General features: G+C 43.8%; 1 protein-coding gene across 1 annotated transcript in view; it reads right to left on the bottom strand.

Annotated features, from left to right (window-relative positions):
* Positions 1 to 22,838, bottom strand: part of BAZ1A (bromodomain adjacent to zinc finger domain 1A) — a 104,952-nt gene that overhangs the window by 31,484 nt on the left and 50,630 nt on the right. Inside the window, exons 16-21 of the mRNA XM_040332098.1 lie at positions 18,900 to 18,998; positions 18,602 to 18,717; positions 9,176 to 9,697; positions 4,334 to 4,497; positions 1,466 to 1,611; positions 472 to 620 (exon numbers count right to left, since the gene is read on the bottom strand). Coding sequence (XP_040188032.1) covers positions 472 to 620; positions 1,466 to 1,611; positions 4,334 to 4,497; positions 9,176 to 9,697; positions 18,602 to 18,717; positions 18,900 to 18,998 — 1,196 coding nt within the window. The remainder of the gene's footprint in view (positions 1 to 471; positions 621 to 1,465; positions 1,612 to 4,333; positions 4,498 to 9,175; positions 9,698 to 18,601; positions 18,718 to 18,899; positions 18,999 to 22,838) is intronic.

Genomic DNA, 22,838 nt, shown 5'->3' with positions numbered 1-22,838 from the left:
ATGTCTGTCAAATCACCTCTAAAGTCAGACTGCATTGTCTGGTTGAAATCGTGTGAGTTCAGCTGAACTCTAACCTGCAGCAATGTGAGCCTAGGCTAAAGATGTGTGGAATGTTGATGCCAATATGACAAAAAATAGGCTTAGCTTAGCAGATACATCATATGAAAAACGGTCTGATCCCTCCAAAAAAAAAAAAAAAAACAACACACAAAAAAAAAAAAAACACGCATCACCTGACAAAGACCCCGTAATGCAAGGATGTAAATGTTAAGGATGAGTCAGTGGGCGCTTGAAATAGTACTTAGTGGTTAGCTTTTCACTATTTATTGTCACTACACAGAACTGCCAGTACTGATATGGAAGACATCACCAAATTGCAATATCGCACAGTTCTTAACAAAACCTTTAAAATGTATTGCCATTGCAATCTGCATTGCTAGCTGCCTGCAATTCTTGCCAAAACCATCATACCAAGTGGAGCCTTTAAGTACTTGCGTTCCACGCCTTGCTCGATCTGTAGTAATGCTCGGGCAAGATACTGTAATGAAGTAGCTACTGGCTGAGGGGTGCTGGCGTTTGTGGATGGAACACTTGACTCCTCATTTTTCACACCTTGTAACCTACAAGAAAAGATGTAAAACAATTATAAAACAGATATAAGTTGCCCGGGTCTTATATTAATTTTGGCAACAGAATACACACACAGAAGGGCTTATTTTCGGGGTAGGTCATTCCATCTAATGTGTCGTCTTCTCTCCCCCTCTCTCTCCCTATTATGAACCAAGTTAAATTGCTTGTAAAATCCTATAATCCACTCTAATACAGTACTATATAATGTACAATGTGTGCGTTTCTGTAATATATTTGTGCCAAATACCTTCGTTAGAGCGCTGATCTGCGCTTCTGTGACCCGCCGGAGCTCTCTTCCCTGCAATTATATTACAGAAACACACACATTGTACATTATATACTACTGTAAGAGAGTCGATTATAGGATTTTACAAGCAATTTAACTTGGTTCATAATTTTTTGTTTATGTTCACAAGATGAATTACATGAAAAATGGATTTGTTACTGCATGCCACCATCTGTACAAAAAAATACAACTAATATAATAAAACTGAAACAAGGGGGGTGATCCTCTTTCCAACTCGGCGGTTTCTGCTTTTTAATATATATATATTTATTTTTTCCTGACATGTCGGTGTTCTATCTTTCACTTGGATGTTATAAAGGTGCACTGACTAAATTCAGCTGGATAAAACAAAAACTCTGTCTTCATTTCAGGCAGCAAAGCATAAAAATTTGATTTTAAGGGGGGGGGCTTGATTCTTTTATATACCCACTGTATGTTGCCCAGAGATAGACTGTACTATAGGGTTTTAATATAAAAGAGGTATTACAGACAATTATGCAAAGTTTCTAAAGCTTAATGTACAAATACACCAAAAAGTATACAACTAACCCATCTTTAATGCTTTGACTGCCATCCACTTCCATCTCCTCCACATCATTGTCTTCTACTTTCAGCGATTTGTCCTTCGGGTCATCGTCTAAGAGTTCATAAGAACAATTCTCCAGTGCTGCCCTCCACAACTGCCTGTCTGGCACCTGTACACAAGAATTAATCAATGACCAATAAATCTACAACACAAAATTAAAGCACCACAGTCATATCAGCTGCCAATTTAAAGCAGTATTAAACCCTACATGTAATATATTGCAGATTATCGATTCTTGGATGTGGTGGCTGCATTTGTTTTCTCCATTTTAAGCTTTTCTCCTTTATTTTCACAGGTTGATTTGGTCAGTAAGCATTATTTTTCAACTTCCTTGAACAGACCAATGCTGTCTAGCAAAACTGCCAGTTAGAGGATTGGGACCAACCATTGCTTACAATAATCAGCTTTTATTCATTTATGGAAAACCTTTACCCCCCCCCCCCCCCAAAAAAAAGCAAAAATGTTGTTGCAACTTCTTTAAAAATGTTACCTTGAGTTCGGCTTTAATTTAGTCAAAAATATCTAAATTTGCTAGTGCATCTAACAATAATCTCTCTAGACTGTAAATGCTGCTGTCCAAAGTTGTCTCATGTAGTGATCATGTATAGTGTCCAGTACTCCGGTCAGATAATTAATATTTTAGATGTTTAGTATAATGACCATAAATTATGTTGTTCCGCAGCAACTCACACGAGGCTCTCCAGAGAACGCATTTAATGGATCTTCCAATAACATACAAAATCCAAATTCCACAGATGATACAAGAGTCCAACAAAGTAATGTAGTGTCAAAGTCTCATCTTAGAGAATACATGTTCTGATCCCTTCTAGATCTGTGCCTTCACATGTTCTGTGCCCACCAACAGGCCAGGTATGCAAGATAACTGAAATATATCACAGGTGATGTCATTTGCGTCCAACTTGCTGATAATAGCTTTCTTGATCCTCTTCAGTCGGGATTTCGTCCTCAACATTCCACAGAAACTGCTCTCCTAAAACCAAACAATATATACTAACGGCCAAAACTAAGGGACACTATTCTGTACTCCTACTCCTGGACCTCTCTGCTGCCTTTGATACGATCGACCACCCCCTCCTCCTCAAAAAAACTCCATGCCTTCGGTCTCTGTGACTGTAATCTTCGCTGGTTCTCTACCTACTTATCCAACCGCACTTTTAGCGTTGCTTACAATCCTACTTCCTCCTCTCCTCTTCCATTCTTTGTTGGGGTCCCCCAAGGTTCTGTTCTTGGACCTCTCCTATTTTCAATCTACACCTCCTCCCTGGGTCAGCCAATAGCCTCCCACGGCTTCCAATACCATCTCTACGCTGATGACACTCAAATCTATTTCTCTACCCCTCAAGTCACTCCTTGAGTTTCCTCACTTATCACTAATTTACTATTAGATATATCAGTTTGGATGTCACGCCACTTCCTGAAACGCAACCTATACAAAACCAAACTCATTTTTCCTCCCCCACGTGCCTCTTCCCCTTGATCTCCCTGCCAAAATTTATGGCACAGCTATCAACCCATCCCCACATGCGAAGGTCCTAGGAGTAATCCTGGACTCTGAAATCTCCTTTAAGCCCCACGTCCAATCAATGTCCAAATCTTGCCGCCTCATCCTCCGCAACATCTCCAAAATACGCCCCTTTCTAACCAACCAATGACACAACAAAGCTCTTAATTGACTCCCTGGTTATCTCTCGCCTTGATTACTGCAACTCCCTCCTCATTGGCTTACCTCTGCATACTCTAACCCCCCTTCCGTCCATCATGAATGCTGCTGCCAGACTCATCCACCTTACCAACCGCTCTGTCTCTGCTACTCCTCTCAGTCAATCCCTCCACTGGCTTCCGCTCACCCAACAAATTGAATTCAAAATACCAACTACCTACAAAGCCATCCACAACTCTGCCCTAGTGTCAAAATACCAACCTAATCGTTCTCTTCGTTCTTCTCAAGACCTCCCACTCTCTAGCTCTCTCATCCCCTCCTCCCATGATTGTCTCCAGGACTTTTCCAGAGCCTCTCCAAGTCTATGGAACTCCTTACCCCAATCTGTCCATCTATCTCCTTCTCCATTAGCTTTTAGAGGATCCCTGAAAAGCCTCCTCTTCAGGAGAAGCCTATCCTTCCCACACCTAACCACTGTATTTTCATTTTGTCCATTTGATCATCCCCAACAGCTACTACCCTTTGTCCTACTTGATCCTCCCTCCTAGAATGTAAGATCTAACGAGCAGGGCCCTCTGATCCCACCTGTATTGAATTTTATTGTAACTGTACTGTCTACCCTGATGTTGTAAAGCGGTGCGCAAACTGTTAGTGCTATATAAATCTTGTATAGTAATAATAATTATTTGCTGTTCAGTGATTGCAGTATTCAAGTCTCAATCTCCCCAAGGAAATACATAAAATCTGGCCTGTTAGTGCGCCCTGATGACAGGGTTGATGACCACTGATTTAGAGCATGCAGTAACCAACACAAAAACCGTAACAGGTGCTACACTATAAGATAGATAGATAGAGATATCTCTCCATCTATATATTTTTTTAAACCAAGTGATAAAATCTAATTAGGATGTTATAGTGTGCTGTCCGTTACAAACATGAACAGATGTTGCCAGAGACCCTCAGACACATGAGAAAGCAGACAATATATAGACTGACCATGTACATATCCACTAATGATCCTTCAACTCATCCCTATAACAAATATCTTCAATCCATAAAATGACAGAACATCTATTCTAAGCAGCCAGAGTGCAGTATACAGTGCTGTGGTAATACCTGAAGGCTTTATCTTCAAGCTCTGACTACATACCTTTACAGTACCAAGACTGCCATGGTAGATGCGATCTTCAATGTCCAGCAAAAGCTCACACAGCCGCAGTTCTAGCTGCTTGTCTCCTGAAATTGGGGTGGAACCAAGTGCATTTAATGATCTTCCCCGTCCAGGTTTTGTTTCTTCAGAGGATGGTGGATTTTCTACATAAAAAATTATATGGTCTTGAGATTTAACAGTACTATATATAGTACATGCAAGTATACAAGTTTACAGGAATGTAAGTCTGAACTCCAGACAAACCGCTAAATACATCAGCCAAAGTATGTCAAAATTTGTCAATTCACTTCAGAGATTCACACATTCCTGACACAGCACAGTCAGGCTGTGACCCCGATATATATCTACTGCCATTAAGCAATACAGCTTTTGGACATTCAGCCAGCAACTGGGCAATTAGCAGCACATTACAAACTTCAATATCGGCCACTTTTATCCACTTCCTGCCCAGGCCAATTTTCAGCTTTCATTGCTGTTGAATGACAATTGCACGGTCATGTACCCATAAGAATTTTTTTCGCACAAACAGAGCTTTCCTTTGGTGGTAATCACTACTGGGTTTTTTATTGTTAGCTAAACTAAAAAGACAGAAAATGTTTCTTCTTTTCAGTTATAAAATTTAGAAAATGTTCCTGCAGTACTGCGTTATAACATGTGTGGCGATAATAAGGGACACTGGTGGTAGTATGACCCCCTTTCACACTGGGTCACTTTGCAGGCGCTAGAATGCAAAAAACAGCGCCTGCAAAGCGACCTGAAACAGCCGCTGCTGTCTCGCCAGTGTGAAAGCCCCAAGGGCTGTGTATATACTAGAGCTGCACGATTAATCGCGGAGAGAATCGGAATTTCTCCCAGCCCGCGATCTCCCCGCGGGATGACCAGCGATTCTTCTGTTTTCACCGCTGGTTCCACGTAACCAGCGTGGAACGCAAAAGCCGTCGATATCAAAACCGACGTCGCTTCAAGTCTCACAGTTCTGTACAACAGTAGTTTGTATCCATGCGCCACCCAGTGGTTGCCGGCGATACTGCTTGTGATGTATTAATCCTTCTCACAGTTCTGTACAACTGTGTGTATCCATGCGCCAATCAAACTTTGATTCTGCTTTTTTCATAGGAGTTCTATGATCTTTAACATTATAGACATATCACTGGTCTCTTTTTTTATATATTCATATTTTTCAGATAAATCACAGGTTTATTTATAAAAAAAAATTGGGGGAGGGGGGGGGGGATTCTGGCATAAATTTTTTGAGAATCGTGATCTTTAGTCTAAGCAAAAGAATCGTGATTCTCATTTTGACCAGAATCGTGCAGCCCTAGTATATACATGTATATACAGTGTGTGTGTGTGTATATACACACACACACACGTATATATATTTTGAAGGGGGACTCGTTATTTTAATTACATTAACCATGCGGTCTGTCAATGTAATGAGCTGTGATAATTTATCGCTGCTCAATAAATTGACATCTCGGTTTTTTTGTGAATTTCTGGTACTGTAATCTCGTAAAGTCTCACGAGATTCCAGTATCAGGGGCCGTTCTCCACTGTTTGAAGCGTTGGCAGATCACTTCACTCCTCCAAGGGTGAAGCGATCTTCTCTGCTTCATAAACAGGCACACAGAGGAGAAAAATCTTCACTGTGAATGCCGGAGAACAAAGCCGTGAATAGAATTCACTGCTTCATAAAAGGACACCAAAGTCCTCACGAGTTATCACTATTTGAACACATTTGCCACCATATGCCTCTCTCCCCTAAACCGATCTATATTCTCAACTGAATATTTCAAACCATCAGAATGATCACGTTTATGTTTCCAAGTGGGAGACATATCTCTGGAACACCAGAAATAGGGAAGATTGGTTTCAGATCTGGGCCACGATAGCCTACTGGCTCTATTAATGTAAACACTATCGAGTCTGCATTAAAAACAGTTACCAGATGGTACCTGGTCCCATCACACGTAGCCCATACTGGCCTGTACTTTCATGGCTGCTGGGCAACCTTTTACATACATGGTGCACATGTCCCATGTTCACATGGTTTTGGACCATGGTCTTAAAGCTGAAAGCGCATACATTCCGTGTTCAACTATCCTTTCCTCAGGAAATCTTTAGTATGCCTTACTATACCTTACACCAGATATGGACCCCATGGATACAACACGCCAATCCATCCATCCATGGAGATCTATATTTCATTAGATCAGTCCAATTTTGGGGTACTGGTTTTGGGCATTCTTGACGTTCACTCCCCTCCTTTACCTTTTCACCCCACCTTCCTACTGTGGCCATCCTTTCTTCCCCTTTCCTTCGCTCTCATTTATTTGTTGCAGATTATGTTTGTTCACACTTGACATCCTGATCTGCCTAATGTTTTTCGGGACTGCCGCAACTGCTTGTTAACCACCGGCCATCATATGATGGCCAGACGGTGCATCTCTCGTTCTGGGCAGGTGTCATATGACGTCCTCGCCTTCCCGAGCCACTAGGGGGCGCCCGCTCCCCCCCATGTCACTGGGAACCCGATGTGCATGCTCGGCGGCCGCGATGTCCGCCAGGCACCTGCGATTGCCCAGTAATGAAGCAGGGCCATGGATCTGTGTGTAAACGTCCTGTCAGGCGAGAGACCGATGTGTGTTCCCAGTACAGGAACACAGATTGGTCTCCTCCCCTTTGAGTCCCCTCCCTCTACAGTTAGAATCACTCCCTATGACACATTTAACCCCTTGATCGCCCCCTAGTGTTAACCCCTTCCCTGCCAGTCACATTTATACAGTAATCAATGCATTTTTATAGCACGGATCGCTGTATAAATGTGAATGGTCCAAAAATCACGTCAAAAGTGTCCGATATGTCCGCCGCAATATCGCAGTCACGATAAAAAAAAAAAAAAAAAAAAAAAACAGAGATTGCAGCCATTACTAGTAGAAAAAAAAATGCTATAAATCTATCCCTTATTTTGTAGGCGCTATAACTTGTGTGCAAACCAGTCAATATACGCTTATTGCGATTTTTTTGTACAAAAATATGTATTGGTCTAAACTGGGGGGGGGGGGGGGGGGGGGGGGGGAATGGATAATTATTACAGCAAAATATAGTGTTTTTGTTCAAACTTGTCACCCTTTTGTTTATAGCAGAAGAAATAAACGCAGAGGTGGTAAAACACCTCCAAAAGAAAGCTCTATTTGTGGGGGGAAAATTATAACTTCATTTGGGTACAGCGTTGCATGACCACGCAATTGTCATTCAAAGTGTGAAGCTGGAAGCTAAAAAAATGGCTTGGGCAGGAAGGGGGTGAAAGTGCCCTGTATTGAGGTGGTTATTGTGCCATTAATACTGTTGGATGTTTTTACATTCTCGGCAGCTACGTTCCAGCTGTCTAACATCTCCCTGTCCATTTCAAAAACGTTTCTTACACTATGCTTTGTATCGCAAATTTTTTTCAATAAAAATGTATTGAAAGTGAAAATCCCTTCAACTGGCGATTAGCGCCAAACTATCACAAAAGGAGGCAATAGCCACATTAAATGCTTTGAACTTGACCATGTTACATTATTAAAATTATTGTCTTAGAACTTGTTATCACCCCATCTACAAAGTGCCTGAGGAACCTTATGCCTTAAAAATCTGGGAAACACGTTTTACGCTGAAAAGCCCAAACAGCAACCTTATGGTGTCCATTTGGGATTACATCTTTCACAGCGTGAATCACAACCTAAAACTAAATAAAAAATTCCACCCAAGTTTTACTTTAAAGCTGAAGCGTGGGGAAAATCCAAAAACTGCCCTTGCAATGGGGCTCCCACTGCACGGGTTAAATGTACTTTTTGCCTAGTGTACAATTGAAATCTTGATGCACTGCTTCTATTGCTGTAGTAGGAAGGAAATGACGTTGATTAAAGAATCTGAAGTAAATAAGAACTAGTTAAGTATAGAAACGACTTCATAAGGGTGATGTGATCCATCACCTATAGGACACCAGCAAGGATAGGGTTGGGTTATGAAGGTACGCCAGAAGGGGGCGTGTCCAATCGCCTGAGTGTAGCAGCCTATAACCCAGGGTCTATGAATACATAGCCGTTCTATGTCTATATATCCTGTATAGCACTTTTACTTAACACTTGGCTCTCTTATCTCCGCATGACGGGTTCCCCAGGGCCACTGCTCTTCAGTGTTCGGATGGTCACAGGCACTCAAATGTTATTTTGTACAAAGCATGAGCAGCAGCAGGCACGTCCACAACCCAGAGTGTCACAGGAGAAGAGCGACAGCTGCTTGGAGATCGAGGGATAAGCTGGTAAAACCGCTTTTTAATGGTATGCTAGACAAAAATTGTCAAGGTCTCTGCCATGAAATGCAAGGGTAACATTAATACAGCTTTAGGGGCACTGGTTACCAGGCTTCTGGGAGCGTCCATGCCTGGTTATACCCCAATTTTAAGTTAACCATTTAAATGGCACCTGTAGAAAACAATTGAATGTTGTAGGACTGTAGTGTTTAAGAGCGGGTTCGCGCTAGTGCGCTGCGATAAGGGCGGAGTGTACCTGTATGCACGTTTTACACAAGGCTTTAGGTGCGATCCCATTAACTTCTATTAGACTGTACGTTTTCTAAAAGCGCATCAAGGATGCTTCTATTGTTCTATTCTATTGTTAAAATAAAAAAGGATGCTGCATGCAGGACTTTGATGCACTTTCATGAAAATGAACAGAAGCCAAAGAAAGCACCTAAAACCACAGGTAAAATGCGCCATCGCACTGCACCCAAACCGTACCACACCAGTGTGAACCCACTCATTTTTTTAATACATACCTGAAACATTGAAGCATTCAGCTGGAAAGTTACTCAGTTTCTGACATATTTTTGATTTCTCCTGTACCAATGCTTCCTTTAATGTGCTCTCTCTGTATCCCCGTGTGTTCAAACTACCAATCAGCTGCTCCAACTGTTCAACTGAGCTGTAGTAGCACCAACGATTTGCTTTGTTCACAGGTTTGGGGGCCTCCGGTTCCTCCTTTATATCGTCCACAGAATCACCATGGCCATTGACTATAGGTTTTGTTTCTGGTTCTCGATGTGAGGCAGGACGAGGTTGCAGCATGTCTTCAGTAATCCCAGAATAGTCCTCTTCCACAAACAGTCCCGGAATAGAGAAAAAAGTCCAGAACCGCCTGTACCAGCGGTCTCGGCCTAGAGGGGTGATGTTCGTGCAGGCTGTGACTTGCTGGATCTTCTCTATTAACTCTTGCTCTTGTCTCTCAGTTTTCTGTTTTTCCTCATCTACAGGTTCTGTTTCCTTATCCAGATTTCTGGATCCATTCTGACTTCTCATGCCTATGTAACAGAAATTACAAAATTTAAAAACAATTTCCAACATGTATTTAGAGCATATATAAACCAAAGAACAAAAAATATAATCTATAGCAGATTAGCTGTCCTTAAAATGTGGTAGCTGCATTAGTTTACTTTATTTAAAGCGGGGGTTACGCAGGTTTTCGTTTTTTTTTTTTTTTTTTTTTTTTAATGCTTTTGCCGCTCTTACCTGGTTTAAATAAGCACCCATGTATCCCAGTTTTTGCTGCCCGCAGCATTGCATTTGTCACGAAAAGGAGATGTTTTAAAATCCCGAGATGGACATTTCCATGTTTACTGTGGGCACTGTGAAGCCCATCAGCTTGTCCTTCCGGGATACAGTGAATGCGGACGTCCCAGCATTCACCGCTCTATCCCGCGCATGTGCAGTGTTGACGGCGAGCGTCGCCGTCAAAACACTGCACTGTTGCCATCACAACGGCCGGTGTAGGTCACGTGACCCGCGAGATATCGCGGGATTTCAGCACAGCGCGTCTCCTGGGATTCTCCTCACTCACTCCCAGGAGACAGCGCTGCTCCTGGGAAAATTGAATACACGCCCACTCCCGCGGGGAAACATTGATTGACGGGAGAGAAATGCTCGATTAACAAGGTAAGGACGGCAATTAGAAAAAAACAAAAACCGGATTAGGTATTATCAATGGCTGTTGTTTTAATTCAGCCAAACATGAAATTTAGGGTGAACCTCCGCTTTAAGCCAAATACATTTTCTGCAAGGACAGAAAAATCAGTTGATCATGACAGAAATCATGTGTTCTTGTAACTTCCTGTGGACGGAACTAAAATCTCAAACAATCAAGTTATCAGCCTTTCCAGCTATTTTCTGTGAACTTCAAACACGGCCTATATAAAAGAGATAAGGAGGGGGAAATAGGTTTGCAGTCCAAATCAGAACAGCAGCCTAGAGTGACAATGCTGCTCCTTAGTAGATACAGTTGGGCGAGGAAGCATGGTCACTCTAAGACAAGAAAAGTATTACTGCACTCACCAGGTAAAATAAAAGCCTAGGAAAAAAAAAAAAATGCCTTCACTCTCCTGGGTGACTTATGGCCAGTACACACGATCCGAAAATCGGACGACCGATCGTGCGACTTTTTTCGCTTAATAGTCGCAAGTAGAAAATTGAATAACTTACTAAAGTCATGAAAATTCTCGTACGACAAGAAAAAATAAAAAATATCGGAAGTGATGTCACGTGTTGTAAAATATTGTCCGGTATTTGAATTTTCGGACGACAACTATACTAACTAAACGAAAATCGTACAATCTGGCATCATACGAGGAAGATTTTCATAATTGTCAGGATCGGCTCTCGAAAGCTCAATACCAACAATCCGATTATCGTACGATTCTTCTTTAGATGACCGTTTCCGTACGATATTCGGATCGTGTGTATGGGCCATTAAGGTCCCTGCACTTGCCTATATCCACTCCTGCAGTCTCCTTTGATTACCTTGTCACATATCTCAGGAGGCTGCAGGAGTAGAGACACCAAGCAAAGGGCAGACATGTCATGTGTCAACGTGGACCAGCTGCCTGAACACAGGAAACGCTGCATAACAGGTAAGCAAAAGTTGAATAAAAAAAAAAATTAGGGGGAAGTGAAGTTCCCCTTTCATGTACAAGGAAACTGCTACTTGGTCCAAAAGTGATAAATGCTTCGCCCATACAGGGGAGCAACAGATTCAATTTAACCGCTTGCTGTCCAGCATACATATACAAATGCCCTAGGCAGCAAGTGGTTAAACCAAAATTTAAGGATGCAGCTATGATCCTGGAATAGTTTTGTCAGCCGATGATCAGTTTTCCTGTAAAACCGATAACTTGTTCAGTGATGCAGAGATCTCTCTGTTCCTCCCCACTGCTGTTCCCACAGTGGGCCTGGGCTCCTGGGAGGTTGGGTTGGCTGCCCACAGAGATGGAGGAAAAGCTTTTCCCCCCAATTTCATCTGAGATGAAGTAGCAAGCATTTTTACACTACCAGTTTCAGGTCATTGCAGTCAAAGAATCATCTAATCAAAACAGATGTTCAGACCCCTGATACCCCCACATAAAGAGTACCTGTCATTGCCTAAAGCTATTAAAAGGGGCTTATGAAATTACAATCACCCCCTGTGCAATTGCAAAAGCACACACAGGTCTGGCACACACCTGTAAACAATTTCACCACACACAGGGTATCCCTGTAAACATCAGCATGAGAGCATCAATTCTAGCACCATAGTACATGGTTAACGCTAAACTGCTAATCTCTAAAGGCTTTTAGAGTCACCTATGGACAATTTTAGGTACTGTAGTTGGCATTTCACAGGCTTGTACAATTTCAAATCTTGACATGTTTGCCATCTGACACATTACCATATTTTATATATGTTACCAAAAAATTGGGTATTATATTGTGTTTGTGTGCATTAAAATGCATTTAAGAATGTTTCCCCAAAATTTTGTATTTGATAAAACAGCTGTACAAATATTGCGCGATTTAAAAAGTTGCAACAGCCACCGTTTTATTCTCCAGGGCTTGCGTTTTTAGAAAAAAAAGAAATTTTCTATCAAAAAAATAAAAAATTATGTTGGTGCAAGTGTAACCCCGACAACGATCATATTTGTGTTCTTTTGGTCGGGGAAATACACCAAAGAAAGCGTTCCGTTACATCTGTTCAATTAAAGCAAAACATATATTCTCAGAAATTTACAGCCGTCTTGTGCACACTTCCTATGCTGTCTCAAATTGTCTAATAAGCCCTCCCAATTCTTCTCTTGGGACTACAGATCAATAGGGCTGGCCATACATTATACAATTTTATTGTACAAATTTACCAAAACTATATGGGAGGTCAAACCTAAACATTTTCAATTTGTATGAAATCAGGCAGGCCCTCGAACTACATAGTTGAAGGTAAAGCTAAAGGAAAGGGAACTGGATTTTCTGATACGCAGCGTAAAAACCCTTTCTCAGAGTTCATTGATGGACACAGCTACTTCTTTATTCATGACCAAACAGGGTTTTATAGTCCCACCTACAGGAGTAGGACACTAGGCAGGAGAAAAAAAAACCCCTCCTATGGGTAGTCCTCTTGGGGCATAAAACTCCCTCTCTGCTATAGGTCTCCAGTCAGTCACAAGCAGTGTCAAAAAAATAAATAAAAACACCACCAGATGGGTGGGTGCTGTGTCCATCATCAATGATCTCAGAGAAACTGATATTGCAGTAACAAAAAAAATCCAGTTTTCTGTTAAGGTCATTGACGGACACAGCTTCTTCTTTATCCGTGAGCAAACAGGCAGGGCCCCAAGCAGTGCCACAATGAGGGGTGGGCAAACCAACTAATGGAGAAAACAACCCCCAGGGCAACATGCCCACACTCCAAAAAACACCAGGTGCCCGAGAGTCCCAAACAGCCACCTGCAAACTTTTGCGGCCAAAACCAGCATCGGAAAATGCCAAAACACTAATGTTATAAAACTTTGCAAACATGTGCACAGACGACCAGGTCGCCAATGTGCCAGCATAAGCATCAGAAGCCTAGTGTCAGCACGCCCAGGAGACGCAATCCGCCCAGGTGCAGTGTGTCGTAACAGGAAAGAATGGTTTCGGTTCATAATGGCATAAGCATTCACAATCTGCTCCCAATTCCAACGGCTGCCAAAGAGATCACACAAACCAAGTCCAATGAACGCAAAGCCAACCTCCTCAGTGTACCATGGGCCAAGGACACAGAGAAGGGACAATGTCCTCGTTCAAGTCAAACTCCAACACCCCCATTGGCAGAAAAGAGTGGGAAATTCAAAGCACCACCTTGTCCAAAACCAGAGAAGATGGCTTCTCATGCTGAACCCCCTGAATGAAAGTGTGAACCGAAGAATGCATGGCCAAGTGATGCTGAAGGAAAGAATCGCCAGAGCGGAAACTTGACCCTAGATTGCGATGAAAGCCGACACTCGAGCCACAGATAGGGCGAGGATGGAACCTCAAAGCTTTGCACTAAAATATATAAGTTTCCCTTAGGTACGATGACAAATCTTCCTGGAGGTAGACTTACGAGCCTTTAAAACATAGTCGGAATCACTGAGCCAGACAACCCCTGCCATTCAGAACCTGGCGTACAATAGCCATGTCAACAGTAGGGTTTAACACTGGCTCCTGAAACAGAAGATCTCTGCAGAAGCCACCAGGGAGCATCCACCACCAACCTTGCCATGGCGGCATAACATGAATGAGGAGGTCAGTCTGGAGCAACCAGGACAACAGGAAGCCTTCCTGCCTCAAGCCTACGCAGTGGGCGAGGCATCAGCCGGAGGGGCAGAAGGCGTAGATGAGACTGTATGGAGCCCACGGCACCACTAACGTCTCTATCGCATCTGCCAAGCTTGCCACGAACCATGGATCCAGATACTCCAAAACGCAGGGATGAAGTTAACAGACTCCCTGGGGCTCAGTATCCTACCGAAGTCCTGCAGGAAACACATGGAGATCCCCAACCTGTCCATCAAAGGCAAGCAAGTCTCTGCATGCAAAAGCAAAGTGCCTAGGAAACAGAGCACATGCCAGGCCATGACCGTGAGGACACCCAGATATCAAAGGCACAAATGAAGAGCAGCACTACAAATCAATAATGCACATCCCTGATAGCAAGGTGAAGGACAATGTTGATGTCCCTTGCAATCTGAACCTACAAGGATGAAGACCGTGCCTTGAGGTCTAGGAACAGGCGAACTCTGTCCCATCTTGGAACTGAAAACCGAGCGAAGACAAAACTGCTCAGATTTGGGCAATGGGACAATCGCTCCTCAAAAAAGTAGATCCCACACAGTCCCATAGAAGGCCCTCTAAGTGCAGCATTATATTCCAAGGATAAGTAATAAAACTCACAAGGATATCATCGCATGTAGTAGTATTACTAGGTTCATTCACTCCAGGAGAGGACGGTCTGCGGTAAAGGATAGAGGTTGTCGCTGGTTCCGGCTGTGATTGTGGCTCCCAGCGCTTCCTGGGACTCAAGTACACTCAGAGCTGCTGATATCACATCCAGGTTGATGGTGGAGCGGGCGGTGCGTGTGTTCGGAGCATGCGTGCTCCTTTGTCAGGCAATAGGTTCGGCCATCTTAGAACAGGTATAAGTAGGGGGATCTGGGTAGCCGGGCGTGTCGAAGCAGCACCATGGTAAGAGACCCGCAAACACACCCATGCTAGGCTAATAATCGATGGAAAGTACATTTAAAAACTAGTACAGAAAGAAGTGGATTACACAAATGGGTGACACGTTACAGTTAGAGAAATACATTTTCCAGCACAGAGGCTGCACAGGAAAATTTGACATGATGATCATACCTTCTTTATTCTCAGGTATGTAGGATCCTCTGCATCCCACCCTGCTCTGGTCACTATCATCTTCTCCTGATCAAGTGTGGCGGGCTGGGCAATCTGATTGGCTAAGGGGGTGGTGATAGGTGGAGCAACTTAGAAGTCACGCCCTCCGACTCAGAAGAGCAGCGCTATTGGCTGCCTGACACACTGGTCTGTCCCTCTCCCTCCAGCATGTAAAAGCCGTGGGAGGGAGAGGGGGGAAGCTGCACACCACTCTGCAATTAATAACACCCGCAGTGAGCGCCTTGCTGTCCGTGGCCCTCAATCCTCTGCCGGGAGCCCTGCTGCGACTCAAATTTTGTGAGCTGTGATGGCCGCACGGCGCCCCTGTTGCCCATGGCGCCCTGTGCGGCCGCACAGCTCGCACACCCCAAAGGCCAGCCTTGACTGAGCTGCAGGCTCAGAGGACTACAGCCCTCGGCAAGGACTCCAAAACTTAACTAATGCGCTGTGAAGGTTGGACAAGCTGACCTACGCAGCTCCCTTCCTTCTGGGCCTGACGACGGAAGACACCCTTACCTTCCAAAGGTAGGGCTGCCCAGCCCTTTTTGAAAGTCAAGTTACACAACCAACACTGCAGCAACGGTACCACTGCCAAAACAGAAAGTTTGAAGAAAAGTGGGGCTGCGGGAAGAGATGTGGTAATCAAATTTTAATCCAAGGACCAACCATTCCACCAGGTCCATAAACACTAGGGCAGTGGTTCTCAACCTTCTAGTGCCATGACCCCTTAATAAAATTTCCCAAGTTGTGGGGACCCCTAACAGTAAAATAATTTTCATAGCATGAGTTGAAAGCACCCAAGGCAAGACAAATAATTTGGATGTACCACCCTTCTTTGTTCTCCTTTCTTTCCCGTTCATCTCTCTCTATCCTAATTCCTTGTTTTTTTCCCCATTTTTCCCTCTGTCTTTCTTGCTCTCTATATTTTCCTCTCTCTCCCTTTTTCTTTATTCCTCCCCCTCTTATCCCCCTTCCTGGAAGAACCGTGTGGGCTTCAGGAACAGCCCAGGATCTGGTGACCCCTGGCAAATCATCATTTGACCCACGAGGTGGTCCCGACCCCAGGTTGAGAACCACTGCACTAGGGGCACTTGGCTAGAAGTTAAGGCTTGTTGCAGAACCTTGGCTCAAGTTTACAATGTCACCAGGACCAAGGCCAAACATACGCCGGAGCACTGACCCAGCAGTAGTGAACGTAGAACACACTGAGCCTTGCAGACTGCAGGGACCCTACAAGCAACAGATTCCCTAACTGGAACCACCATGGTCCTGAAACGGTAGGAACCACCCCAGGGGGGAAAACGCCCACTGCATGCAGAAGGACCTCATCAAAAATCGAACTCTCTGCGAAGCGCCTGGGGACCATAAGACACGCTGGTCATTCCTAGCTTATAAAAAGTTAGAAACATATGAAGTACACGGAAACCTAGGCAGGGGTAGCTAGTCTGAGTGCACACACAGGGGCGGCCACCATATTGTCAGCGCCAGCTGTGTTCATTGGCCCAAATGTCCCCCATGATCAACTAGTGCAGTCACCAATGGGGTGCGGGAACGATGGCAGAGAGCATCACGACTGTGGAAATGCAGACCACAGGGCAAGTCTGCACACAAGAACCCATTCCCCCCCCCCCCCCGAGGAGCCCACTATGGAAGGGGGGGGGGGGTACCAGCAAGATGGTACCTCAGGAAATAGTACAGGCCACTACACTGCCACATTGTCCACTGGAACAGTAGATGGAGAATGCCCCCTCATGAATGCGACGATGGCCACGGTAATACGCCCATCTCCCACAGAGTGCAGTCACAGTGAGGTACTAACTTATTTTTTATTTTTTTTGAACGACGCCCGAAGGCAGGAGAGCGGCGTTACAGCCTGCCCAGCACCTGACGGCCACAGCAACGAGCAAGCCAGAGCGCTCTGCAAACACTGCCCACCAAGCAAGTTCCACTCAGGCAGCAAGTGTAACCCAATCATCTCGCAGCTGTGGCAGTGTAACTACCAGGCATCATACAGGTACAGGCACAGCCCCAGGAAGACGAGCAAACCTGCTCACACACCTTACCCCCACAACTGCCAGGCACACCCAGATTTGGAAAAGGGGGAAACTGACTAACAGGTGTACCCCAGTACCAGTGGACCCTTTAGTAAAAACTAAGGGGCCGACAACCTCAGCATATGCAGGAGGGGCCGAGTTACTGCTTCAGTTGTGGAGGGAATCCCGCAGGGCTGACCACCCCAGGGAGTACCCGCATACCACACAGCATCCAGGGAAGGAAGGGAGGGGGCAGTTCTACATACCAATCCAGCTGGAGCATGTGGTAGTGCTCCCATGACAGATGCTCTTCTCCAAAGTGGGAGGATTGTCGGCCAGGGACAAAATTCAGACACATACTATAGGCGCCTGGTCATTTGTGTCCCCGCAAGATGTTTAACTCGCTGGCTGCCACGTCTAGGATATAGCATTGTCACGGCCGACCTAGCGCAGAGCTACTGGGCCTGTGTGCTCGGATAGACGATCTCCACAGGAAAAAAGTTAAAATTCCCGAAAAAAAAAAAAAAGCTATGGGAACATAAGTCCCAGAATAAAAAAAACATGTCTATACTCCTGAAGACACTAGGCAGAATGACTGGAGGCCTATAGTAGAGGGGGTTTCATGCCCAGAGAGGACTGCCCATAGGAGGTGCTGAGTTTTTTTCGGCCTAGTGTCCTACTCCTGTAGGTGGGACTATAAAACCCTGTTTGGCCATTGACAAAAAAGCAGCAGCTGTGTCCGTCAATGAACGCAAGAGAAAAAAAAAAGCATTCTATAATGTATGGTCAGCTTTAGTCTTTACTTAGTCTCACTGACCAGGCCATTTTTTGACATACAGCCCTGCGTCGCTTTAACTGACAATTGTGCGGTCGTTCGACGCTGCACCCAAACAAGATTGATGTATTTTTTTCTCACAAATACAGCTTTCTTTTGGTGGTATTTGAGCATCTCTGCAGGGTTTTTTTTGCGCCATAAACAAAAAAAATATATTTTGTACTTGCTATAATAAATATCCCCAATTTATTTTTATTCTTTTAAAAAAGCATTTTTTTTCCTCAGTTTAGGCTGATATGTTATGATCTACATATGTTTGGTAATAAAAATCACAATAAGTGTATATTGATTGGTTTGCACATAATAGGGGATAGAATGGCATTTTTATTATGATTTTTTTTTTTACTAGTAATGGCAGTGATCAGCAATTTTTATCGGGACCAAGACATTTTGGCGGACAGATCGGACACTTGACACATTTTTTGGGACCATTGACAATTATACAGCGATCAGTGCTATAAAAATGCACTGATTACTGTGTAAATGTCACTGGCAGGAAAGGGGTAAACACTAGGGGGCGATGAAGGGGTCAACTGTGTTCCCTCGTGTGTTCTAACTGTAGGGGGATGGGACTGACTGGAGAAGATGACAAATTAAATATCAGGAGTTATCATTAAAACAGGTACCTCTCCTTTTCTTGATAGGAGGCGGCATCTCTTCATCTTCAGCGGCTGCATCCTTCTCCTTCTGCTCAGTATCTTTATTCTCATTCCCAGCCTGCAAATTCTCTTGCTCTTCATTTCTGAAAACATGTGGAAAGTGCATATGATTGACTGAAGATAGTCTAATATGGTGAGGTAACAAGAATACAGAAACAAGTATATAGAGTCACACTAAAACATAAAACCTATACTGAGCCGTTATAGTCCAGTTAACGTAAAAAAACAAATATAAAAAAAAACAAAAAAACAAACACATTCTAACCCTGCTGCTTTAGGCACATTATCTTCTCTCAATTGATCTTCTTTATCTTTTATCTTCAGCTCTTGTTCCTTCAGCTTCTCCTCTCTTCGTTTACGGATCCTGGATTTTACCATAACACAGGCAGGGGGGAAAAAACAAAATCCTCTTTAAGTGAATGGTTCCAATCACATTTACAGAACAGCATATACTTCCTGAAGCTGTACATTATCTATTGCATATATACCATCACACAAAAATATTTTAACCTTTTAAGGGCCAAAGTGGATGAAAAGGCCAAAAAAAGTTGTTGTTTTTTTTTTTTTACTTTAAAGGCAGAACTTCACTTCCTCAAGCAACATATACTATTTTTAACCATTTCAATGCATTTTCATCCCCTTCCTGCCCAGGCCAATTTTCAGCTTTCAGCGGTGTGCCAATTTTGAAACACTTTTTTTACCATAATAAATATCTATTTTTTTTATTTTATTTTTTAAAAAAAATTCCCTCAGCTTAGACTGCTCTGTATTCTCCTACATATTTTGTTTTTGTATATTGATAGGTTTGCATAAAAGTTATAGCGCTTGCAAGAAATAGGGGAAAGATTTTTGCCATTTTTTTTACTAGTAATGGTTGCGATCTGTGATTTTTATCGTGACTGACATTGCGGCGGACACCATTTTGGAATCATTTCCATTTATACAGCGATCAGTGCTATAAATATGCACCGATTACTGTGTAAATGTCACTGGCAGGGAAGGAGTTAACACTAGAAGGGGCGATCAAGGGGTTTAAATTAGGGCTGTGGAAAATTAACTATTAATTCATCGATTAATCTTAAAAAAATTTTGATCGATCACATTTTTTTTGATTGGTACTCACCTCTCCGCCGGCTTTCGGGCCTTCAGGGAGTTGTCAGAGATCTGGTGACGTCACGGACACCGGCGGGGCTTGCTGCGTCCATCTGAAGGGCTCCTTTGCTGTGCCTTCATATCTGCATGGCGGCGGGACCTCACTATCTGCCACATGCAAGGGCGGTTACACTTCCCTCTATCACTTCCCTCTATCAACCTGGGATTCTACAACCATCCACTGGGAGTTGCGATAGTTCCCTTCACGGGACATCTACATGCCAACAGACTGATGTTAACCCCTCCTCATCTGGATTCAGCAGTGGTATCGTTGTACACATTTTTATACAAGTATCGTACTTGGCTACATGTTTTTATGACTGCTTTTGCTACCGTTTGGTATTACTCGTACCATTTTCACAGGTTATGTAGTTACATCGATTTTATCTCCAGTGCAATATTTATTTTGCTACCTACTTGAAGACTATAAAAAGTTTTAATGCTATTCCCATCTAGCGGGAAAAGAAAAATGTGAATCTGCGCTACAGAATATTTAAATATAATAATTACGCTCTCAGGTATTGAAAGGTATATAGTATAATGAGTATGAGGGGCTGCCCCTGCAGAAAAATCCCCACAAAATGGAGAAAGGTGTGAAATAATATAGAAAGCAGGTGGTGGCGCCAACCTAAAGTGTAGACTAAATGTCAAATAATAATTAATGTTGTATGGGTGATACAATAAAAAGGCCTAGTTAGACTTACCGGTGACGGTATTTCTAAGAGCCTTTCAGGACAACCTTGGAGAGAGCGCAGCTCCGCCTCTTCTGTAGGAAACACCCACAGGCTTTAAATCCCTCCTCTTCCACCATGGCTTCAGTTATTGTGTGGCCTCCGGCACTGGAAAACAAAGCACAGAGAACCACAACACCATGATAGATATATACTTTACTTTTTTATACACATTTAGGGAGGGAAATAGCGGTTGTCCTGAAAGGCTCTTAGAAATACCGTCACCGGTAAGTCTAACTAGGCCTTTCTCAAATCGCCTTTCAGGACAACCTTGGAGAGGATAACCAAGTAACTTACCCTAGGGTGGGACTACTGCCTGCAGTACCTTCCTGCCGAAGGCTTGATCTGCGGCCGACAGCAAGTCCAACCTGTAGTGCCGAATAAAAGTTGAGAAACTGGACCAAGTAGCAGCCTTACAGATCTGATCAGGCGTAGCACCGGCCCTTTCGGCCCAGGAAACTGCAGTTGACCTCGTAGAGTGAGCAGCGATCCCAGAAGGAGGAACTTCTCCTTTTGCTTGATAGGCTTCAGAAATTGCTTGTCTAAGCCATCTACCGAGCGTACTCTTAGAAGCTTTTTCCCCTTTACGGGAACCAGAGAATACCACAAAAAGAGCGTTTGATTTCCTGAACTCCTTGGTGACGGAAAGGAACTGTAACAGACATCTCCTTACATCCAGTGTATGGAAAGCTTCTTCTCCTGCATTAGCCGGAACTGAGGAAAATGTTGGTAGAATTATTTCTTGCGACCGATGGAAAGTTGAGGCCACTTTCGGTAGGAAGGCTGGATCCGTTTGAAGGACCACTCGGTCTGGCAAAACTCTAAGGAAGGGTTCCTTAATTGCTAGAGCTTGGAGCTCACTGATTCTCCTTGCTGATGTAATGGCAACTAAAAAAATTGTTTTGAGAACTAAACTTTTTAACGATGCACTCTGTAAAGGTTCAAACGGAGCTCCCGTGAGACCTTGCAAAACAATAGATAAGTCCCAACAAGGGAAAACTTTGAGGGCTATCGGTCTATTTCGAGCCAGAGCCCTAAAAAATCTAGAAATTAAAGTTTCTTTGGATAAAGATCTTTCAAGATAAACTGAGAGAGCCGCTACCTGTGTTTTCAGGGTGCTGGCGGCTAGACCTTTCTCCATTCCTTCATGGAGAAATTCCAGAACTGAAATAGTACTCTTGATTTCGAAACTTTTGGAAGAACACCAAGAGTTAAATTTCTTCCATACCTTGAGGTAGATGGACCTAGTTACCTCTTTTCTACTTGATAGTAGAGTTTTAACTACTTTATCAGAAAGTCCTTTAGATTTTAGAAGGTCTTCTTCAGAAACCAAGCAGTTAGATGTAGCCTGCTTGCTTCCGGATGGCACACAGAGCCCTGTGTCAATAGATCCTTCCTGTATGGTAATCTCCAGGGAGGTTTTGAGGCCAGGTTTAAAAGTGTTGCAAACCAAGGCCTTTTTGGCCAAAAAGGAGCGATCAGAAGCAAGTTGGTGTTCTCCTCCCTGAATTTCCTTAGGACCAGAGGGATTAGTGGAAAAGGCGTAACACAGCCGGTAATTCCATGGGTGTGCCAGGGCATCTATCCCCACTGCCTGATCCATTCTGTGAATTGAAAAGAATTCCTGGACCTTCGCATTTTGTTGACTTGAAAATAGGTCCACTTGGGGATGTCCCCATTCCTCCGATATTATATCGAACACCTCCTGGTTCAGACTCCATTCTGCTTCCACCACTCTTTTTCTGCTTAGCAGATCTGCTAGGAGATTTTGTGATCCCTTCAGGTGGACTGCCGATAGGGAGGCCACATTTATTTCCGCCCATGACAGAAGATGATTGGCTAAGTCCATGAGCCCTTGGCTCCTGGTTCCCCCTTGCTTTAGCACATAGATCACTGCTGTCGTATTGTCTGACAGAATCTGTACATGATGTCCTTTGACCTCCTGTTGAAAAGCTATCAGACCCAAATGAATGGCTTTCAATTCTCGCCAATTTGACGATTTTCTTGCCTCTATTTTTGACCACTTGCCTTGAGCGGTTTGACCCTCCAGGTGGGCTCCCCAACCCCAGGAGCTTGCGTCGGTTGTTAGACGCTTGTCCAGGGGAAAAAACCATGGGAGACCCTTCGTTAGATTGGAAGGGTCCCTCCACCACCATAGTGCTCGTTTCACTTTCGTAGAAAGTCTGAAACGCTTCTCGAACGGCACCTGGTGTGACCAGACCTGCAAGATGTTTTTCTGAAGTGGTCTGGAATGCAGTCTTGCCCACTGGACTGCCGGAATTGTAGCTGTAAGAAGGCCCAGAACTGACATAACTGTTCTG

Source organism: Rana temporaria, chromosome 13, assembly GCF_905171775.1.
Source record: "Rana temporaria chromosome 13, aRanTem1.1, whole genome shotgun sequence".
NCBI lineage: Eukaryota > Metazoa > Chordata > Amphibia > Anura > Ranidae > Rana > Rana temporaria.
Note: the sequence above shows the minus strand (reverse complement) of the source record. Positions and strands in the feature narration are given on the sequence as shown.